The following is a 7,933-nucleotide window of genomic DNA, read 5'->3' as shown; positions in this document are numbered from 1 at the left end:
TTTGAAAAACACTTTATTATTATTTATGTTAAAGACAGGAAGGACAGGAGAAAAAGAGGGAGATAAACATGAATGTGTGGTTGCCTTCCACACATCCCCACTGGGGACCTGTCCTGCAACACAGGCATGTTCCCTCACTGGGAATTGAACCAGCAACCCCTTGGTTCACAGTCTGGTGCCTACTCCACTGAGCCACACCAGCCAGGGCTGTGGTGTTAAAACATATTTAAGTATTTTATTTATTTTGAGTTTATTTTTGTGTACGGTGTTAGTTGGCGGTTGCATTTCATTTGTTTGCATGTAGCTGTGCAGATCTCCCAACACCACTTGTTGAAGAAACTGTTTTTACTCCATTTTATGATCTTGCCATCTTTGTGGAATATTAATTGACCATAGAGACTTGGGTTCCTTTCTGGGTTCTCTATTCTGTTTCATTGCTGTATGGGTCTCTTCTTTTGCCAGTACCAGACTGTGATAGGTATTCTGGCCCTGCAGCTGAAGAGACAATAAACCTGGAAATTAGGTGTAAACATAGTAGCATGTTTTGTGGCATAAGTACCTGACTGAGGTTTTGTTTGAAAGCCGTTCATCTCAGGTCATCACAGTGCCAGATGCATGATACAGCTGCTGCATAAGCACTGGTGTTGTGTTAAACCCCATCCCCCGAGTTTGCTTTTCATTTTGAATTTAATGTATTTATTTATTTTGTTTTGGAACTTGAAAGATATGCACTTTCATTTTTAATTAGGAGCACTTTCAATAAGATAAAAGGGAGTAAGTTAGACCATGAATCTATCCAAGGACAAAGTTTATTTGGAATTACACCCAGGAATATATACAGAAGTTTTGTAATTTTTATACAAGAATTAACATGTGATAAACTTCCCCTTTTAAAAAATGCTGAGTAACCTAAATAACTGACCACATGGATGCTGCTGCTTTTTCTTTTTTTAAAATATTTTCATGTACTTTTTTTTTTAAATTAAATTTTATTTAGTTACTTTTCAAGTACATTTTTTTTATCTATTTCTCCCATCCCACCCCACCCCCCTGCCCGGTCTCCCCCCTCCCTCCCATTCCCCCCCCCAGTCCTCATCTCTGTGTCTTTCATACTTGTTCCTCAAAATCCCTCCCCATTTTTCCCCTTAAATTCCCTTCTCTCTCCCCTCTGGTCGCTGCCCACTTGTTCTCTATTTCAGTGTCTTTGTTTTTATTCTGTTTGCTTGTTTGTTTTATTCTTTAGCTTCCTGTCAAAGGTGAGATCATATGGTATTTGTCCTTCAATGCTTTTTCTTTCCTAACCCTAATTTCCACTCTTATGTTTTGAATTTGCCAATAAAGAGAGACTTTGCAAAACCCTACTCATCCTGCTCTTGGAACCCAATATAGGTAGAGCCCTTAAGTACAAGTCCATTCTCTCTCTGTCCCTCTCTCTCTCTTTCTCTCTCTCTCTCTCTATCTCTTTCACACACAGAGATACACACACATGCAAACACATCCCCCCATCCTGTGCAGTTTTCAAATGTGCTTGACTTGTGTATAGTAAATGTTATGTTTTCATAGTTTTCATGATGGTGCTTGGAATTACAATAAGAACCATAAGGGCTCGTCCATTCACAACAATGAGTGTGGTCCGAGCAACTAGTAGAAGAGCCCAAGGCCAGTGCTCAGGCCTTCCTATCCTACTGTGTCACTGTGAACAGGCCGAGACTTACAGGGCACAATGCTGAAGTCTACATCCTCAGGAAGAGCCACTAAGGTACTAATGCACAAAGAATGAGGGACATATGGTAAAAATGGAGGTTTCAGATTTTTATGGAATGAAATTATCTAAAGGACTTAGTAGCCAAGTGAAGTTTTTTCACACGAGTCATACCACTTATTACTATTCTATCTACAAAAAAAGAAGTAACTACTTACAATGATATTCATGGTCTGGCACCACTAACACCCCTTTTTTCTTACAAAATCATAAGCATATAGTTTTGTAACAAACCACTATCACACTCAAACACACCATATGACATTTTAGGTGAAATGTTGAAATTGCTGTCCATCTCGTGGGAGGCATTCACATACCCTACCAACCACACTCAAGCAAGCCTTACTTCTCCCAGCCCTGCATGTCATGAGAAGAAATTATTCTAAAGATGTCATTGTTGCCACAGAAGTAAAGAAACACTTCTGAATATATCTGATCAGGGTTGGAAAAAACATTTTGATTTTTGGAAAATGGACAAAGGGAAAACTGTATACATAACAAAGTAAAAAGCTTAATAAAATGGTGGGTTAAATCATACAAAGAAGTTGAAAAAAAAAACACAAAGAAAATTCCAGAACAGAAATAAAAGGAGCCAGTTCAAAACCCAAAATCTGACTAAAGATTCACAATTTAAGGTTTTGAGATTTGGGGCCAAGAAGACAAGGATACTTTTTTTTGGCCTCGGAATGATTGTCCCTTTTGTCTTGGAACGATTGTCCCTTTGTCTTGGAACTACCAAGACAAAGAATCTTTTCAGAGCCCCCTTTATATCTTTGTTCCTGAGGCTGTAGGTGAATGGGTTCAGCATGGGTGTGACCACGCTATACATCAGTGGGGCTGTTGCATTTGACTGTGAGCTGTGGGTACCAGCAGAGCTGAGATACACTCCTAGGCTGGTACCATAAAATAAGGAGACAACTGAGAGGTGCGATGTACAGGTGGAAAATGCTTTATACTTCCCCTGAGCTGATGGGATTGCTCGTATGGAGGACACTATCTTAGAGGAAGAGTAAAGGTTCCCCACCAGGGGACCACAACCTAGTAGCACAGTTACATAACACATCACAATGTTACTTAAAACATTGTCAGAACATGCAAGTTGGGTCATCTGATTGAAATTACAGAAAAAATTCGGTATTTCCAAGTCTGGACAGAAGGACAATTGCAACACCATCAAGCACTGTAGCAAGGATTCTAGAACACTCAAGGTCCAGGACACCAGAACCAGAAGTCCACAGAGTTGTGGATTCATGATGACAATGCACTGCAGAGGGTGACAGTTGGCCACCAACTGATCATAGGCCATCACAGTCAGGAGGAAGTTGTCCAGCAATGCAAAGAGTAGGGAAAAATATATCTGAGTGGGGCATCCTGCATAGGTGATGGTTTTGCTCTTTATCTGGATTTTCATCACCATCTTTGGGAGAGTGGTGGAGGTGAAACAGATGTCAGCCAAGGACAGGTTAGAGAGGAAGAAGTACATGGGGGTGTGAAAGTAGGGGTCTGAGCTGACGGCCAGGATCATGAGCAGGTTTCCCAATACAGTGATCAGGTGCATGGAGAGGAACAGCCCAAATTGGACAGGCTGCAGTTCTGTTTTTTCTGATAGTCCCAGAAGAAGAAATTCTGAAATTTGGGTATTATTGCCTCATACCATTGGTGGAGGTGGCTTTAGGGAAAAAAAAGTCATGATTAGTTTTTATGCAAATGAAAATTTTACTAGCATAGTTCAATTACTACAACTGTATTTTGCAGCAAAATAATATCTATTTTTTGTGTGTATCATGTTATTTATGGCATCCCCTTCCATGACATCTCTGATTAGGAATTTGTCCTCTTCAGTCCCTTTGCCCAAGGTTGTCATGGTTACACAGTTTTAATGAGAAGAACTTTTATGCACTTGAGGAATATTTATTGATATCCCAAACTTTAGGGTAAAAGTTTAGGATGGTGAGTGACAAAATCCTTAGAATATAATGATAGTGAAGCAATATATAATATGTATCTATATCATACATGATGTTAGATGGTGTCAGGTGAAGAAAAAGAAAGTAGGTATAAAAGGGAGTGGATGGCTTTTAAAAAAAAAAAACTGGCCTCCCAAGGAAGCCCTGCAAACAGGATGACACCCAAGTAGGGACTTCCAGGAAGACAGAGTGTGAGACACGAGGAAATTGGGGGTTGTGTGGGGAAAAGTCAGTGCAAAGGCCCAGAGATGACGCTTGTTTCAGAGATTCAGGACTCAGAAAGGATGCAGCAGGGGGAGTAGAAGGAGCAAGGGCAAAGAGAGGAGAAATGCTGTCAGAGAATAAGGGGGAGTGAGGTGGCCTCCCTGCTGCTGCCGAAACTCAGAAATAGGAAGAATCCTTTGCTCACATGCAGTTTCCCGCATTTTATTAAAGTTGTTTAAACAAATCTTGTAAATAGTTAAAGATCCTCCTTTTATTTTCATGGGTTGTTTAATATTCTGGCTTCTGTTTGTTAAAGGACACATTTTGGAGTATATGGGCTCAGGTCAATCTGCCCTACAACACACACACACACACACACACACACACACACAGTGACTACTTCCTGGGGCCTTGTTATCACCAAGCTGTTCTCACCCTGTCACAGTAACTGGAAAAGGAAGGATGCAAGTCATGATGTCAACATCAGACTATTTTTACTCTCATCAACAGAGAAAATAGTATACACGGTTTTTTATCCACTCATTTATGGATGGACATATAGGCTGTTTTTAGAACCTGCCTATTTTAATCATGCTGCTATGAACATTGGGGTGCATAGGTTCTTTTGCACTGGTGTTTCAGGATTCTTAAGGAAGACAATGGTGGGGGTAGGATTGAAGGTGGGAGGTTGGGGTGGCTAGGGCTGGGGAGAATAATGAGGGGGAGAAAAGGGGCAAATGTATTTGAACAACAATAAAAAAAACAGTATCCAAATTATAACTGTTAAACCTCAAATAGATAAGTAATCATGGGACTCTACTTTCATACGTCCAGTTTGTGTCCTTTTTTAAAGAAAATTTAAAAATTGGTTAAAAACAGGAAAATGTGCATGTGAAGGGGACAGATCTAATTGTTCAGGTGGTACTTGATGGCTGAGATGAGGCAAAACTCCCTGATTCATTCTGGCAGCATTCCAACCCTAGCTCTATCCCCTTCATGCCCAGAATAACTGATGAAATAGTAAAGACCAATTTGTGAAAGAGAAAGGAGTGATATTTCACATTGTCGAGATGCCATACACATCAAACATCCTACTAAAATAAAGCAAATTAAACAAACACAATCAGTATCAGCAAACACATTGACAATAGTGGAGCTTCTTAAAGATGAAATGGAGACCAGTTTCTAAATGATAATATACATCAGGCTTTTGGATTACATGGCCAATTTCAACTCATCTACCACGAATCAGCTATTTGAACTCCTAGGATATCTGAACGATTTTATTTTTTATTTGATTGTATTTTTTGGCATAGCCTACATAGTTTTTCCTATGGTCCCTTTTTTAAAAAATGAGGTATCATTGCTTTATGACATTAACTTTTCAGATGCACAACATAAAAATTGTTCATGATCTCACCTGATAGCGGGCATTGCTGCATTTGTCTGCCTACTGTGAAAAGATAATAAATACACTATATGAAAGGAGCTGGGTTTAGTCCCTTCCTGTTGGTAAGTAAGTAGTGACCACTGGGATGAGATGAAGCTGTTTATTTCCTTCTGCCTCTCAAATGTCTCAACTATTTTCAAACATGTCGGATCCCAATTCCACAGCTACATTTTTGGTTCCTTTTTGTCTCTCCCATCTACCAGACTGGCTCCCCTCTAGCCAAATGCTTACATGGACTCAGAGAGAATTTTCTATGTTTCAAAGTGGACCATGGAACTCTGAATTAAATGCCTCCCCTAGTGACTGCTTAGTGGAGACAGAGGCCAAAATTCTGTAGCTTCAAACATGAGGCTCAAGTCTTTGTGACCTTTCTGCCAGTTTCCCTTCATACTGCCCTGTCCTCACCCACACTGATCTCCTAAACATTGGGCTTGTCTCTCTGCTGCACCTGACACCACAGCCTCAGGCCCAGGGCCTTGATGCACTCACTCATCCTCCTCTGCTTGGAGTCTCCCCACTGGTCTCTTTGGAACTGTTCACTCCCTCTCCATCCTCCAAACTCCATCTCCCCTTTCAGAGAGACTGGATTCTTTCTGAGCCTTTTCTTTTACCTAATATTAGCGCAGGAAAAGGACACTTTCCACACCCCTAACTGAGGTGTTAGAGCACCACTGGTGTGATTTTTATTTATTTTCATGTCTTTCTTAGTTGCTATAGAGTGAGTGCCTGAAGCATGAAGCATGTTATTCAAATTCCTCCTCCCCCACCAGACTTAGTGGATGTAGCTGAATAAATATGTATCCTGTGATGGAATGAATGAAAGAACGTGCTCTGTATCAACCTAAGTGAGGAGGACATGCTGGAGGAATATTTCTCCATATTCTGAAATCAGCATAAACTAAGGTGTCAGACTATGGTTCATGAGAATGAAATACAATGAATCAAGAGGACACAAAAGAAAATATTAGAGTGTGTCACTCATAGTGAGGGTACATACATAATCATTTCATGGTTCCCTTCGTACTTGCATGTCTGTGTATGAGTGTGTGTTTCTACACCTGTGTGCAAAAATGCTGGATAACAGTGTAAAAGGCATATCTTAGTTTGGAACAAATCAAAAGAATCTGGAATTCAATGCAATAAATGCAAGAACAGTTTAAAAGGCCAGGTCCTGTTAATGAGGGAAAGCAATAAGAGTGAAGATCCCAGCAGAGAGCTAGGTGCAGAAAGAAGAGTCAGCCAGTGTGGGTGCTGAAATCACCTCAGACTTAAGGGACCATACACTGACCAGATCATTACTGCTCCACTGACCTCTGGTTTAATTGTCATTCCTGCACTTCTTTCATGGTTATTACATCACCCTTATGTTCATATGGCCCAGCAGTGGATGAGGCTGGCACTTCTCTCATTATCTTTGTGACATCATTTCTTTGCTCTTCTTGGCTTTGAAATTCTATGCCAAGTATCGACATTTTTAAGAAAAGTACTCTAATTTAATATGTGAAATGAATGTATATATTACATATTTATTAGTATACCTACCACGCAGATAGATATGGTAATCTCATAGCTCTGTGCTAGCCTAATTAATTTCTCAGCTTACCGCTGGTAGAAATTCTAGGATCCATTTTTTTTGGATCTTCTCCACCACCATCTCCTGCACTCTGAGACTCAAGTCGACAGTGTCTCTGAAAGGAAGGGGTTCTTGTAGAAGTCTGAATCCCCTCTTCTGGATGGCTAATGCTGAAGACTGAAGCTCAGAAGTCAAACATTGGTCTCTGGACAGGAGTCAGGTCTCCTCAACAAAGAAGTATGTTCTGTCTGTCTGAAAATGCCCATGTTGAGAGTTTACTGCAGAGGAGATATTTACCTCTGCCTTCATCTGCTCATTATATACTGTCCCCCTGTTACTCCCTCCTCTGAGTACCTCATTTCCCTTTGGGACACTTGTCTGGACTGCATGGAAATTTGCCCACTGGTTCTCTTTTTCTAAGGGATTAGATTTGAAGTCAAGGGAATTCTATCACCTCCCAGCCCCTTACCCAACTTTGAGTTAAAGTTTCTCAAACTCTAAGATTGAGAATACTGCCCTTACTAGGAACTTTGGGACTTCAATTCATGGACTTGTGGTGGGGCCCAGCTTGTGATACCTCCAAGGCAATTGCTCTTTCTCTCCAACAATTGCTATTGTTTCTCCAGACAACTGTGTAAATTTGATGTAGAGCTTTGGGTACTACAATCCTTGGCTTCATTTGCCAAATCAACGAGAAATTTCATGCCAAGATTAGAAGGGCTGTCATTTATTCCCTCAATAGAAAGCCTTTGTTAACTATTAGATGTATTTATATAATTTTATGCTATATACGCTTAATTTAGTGACTATTGTTAGCATTGCTTAACTTAATTTCTACAAACATTTTTTCTGTGAGATGGAATAATTATAAACTCCATTCCCCATTGCTGAAATGGGGAATTTTTCAGTCAAGAAATTAATTTCACAGCCCTGGCTGGCATAGCTCATTGGATTGAGCATGGGCCTGCAAATCAATA

The 7,933-nt window shown here is 40.2% G+C and overlaps 1 protein-coding gene across 1 annotated transcript; it reads right to left on the bottom strand.

Moving 5' to 3' along the window:
* Positions 1 to 421: 421 nt before the first annotated feature.
* On the bottom strand, positions 422 to 3,320 carry LOC119045338 (olfactory receptor 7A10). Its single transcript, XM_053668060.1, has 2 exons — positions 2,432 to 3,320; positions 422 to 495 (listed from the first exon to the last, which is right to left on the bottom strand). Exons 1-2 carry the CDS (start codon positions 3,318 to 3,320, stop codon positions 422 to 424), a joined length of 963 nt encoding a protein of 320 aa, XP_053524035.1.
* Between the last annotated feature and the right edge of the window lie 4,613 nt (positions 3,321 to 7,933).

This window comes from Artibeus jamaicensis, unplaced genomic scaffold (assembly GCF_021234435.1).
Source record: "Artibeus jamaicensis isolate MK-2021 breed Jamaican fruit bat unplaced genomic scaffold, CSHL_Jam_final contig_477, whole genome shotgun sequence".
Taxonomy (NCBI): domain Eukaryota; kingdom Metazoa; phylum Chordata; class Mammalia; order Chiroptera; family Phyllostomidae; genus Artibeus; species Artibeus jamaicensis.
Note: the sequence above shows the minus strand (reverse complement) of the source record. Positions and strands in the feature narration are given on the sequence as shown.

Bases quoted from the DNA above. Each gene is read 5' to 3' on its own strand.
- LOC119045338 (XM_053668060.1), bottom strand. From the start codon at position 3,320: ATGCACCTGATCACTGTATTGGGAAACCTGCTCATGATCCTGGCCGTC. The intron at 496-2,431 runs GTATCCTTGTCT...TTGTCTCTTCAG, and splicing joins CATTCCGAGGCCAAAAAAAA to CTGCAGGGCCAGAATACCTA.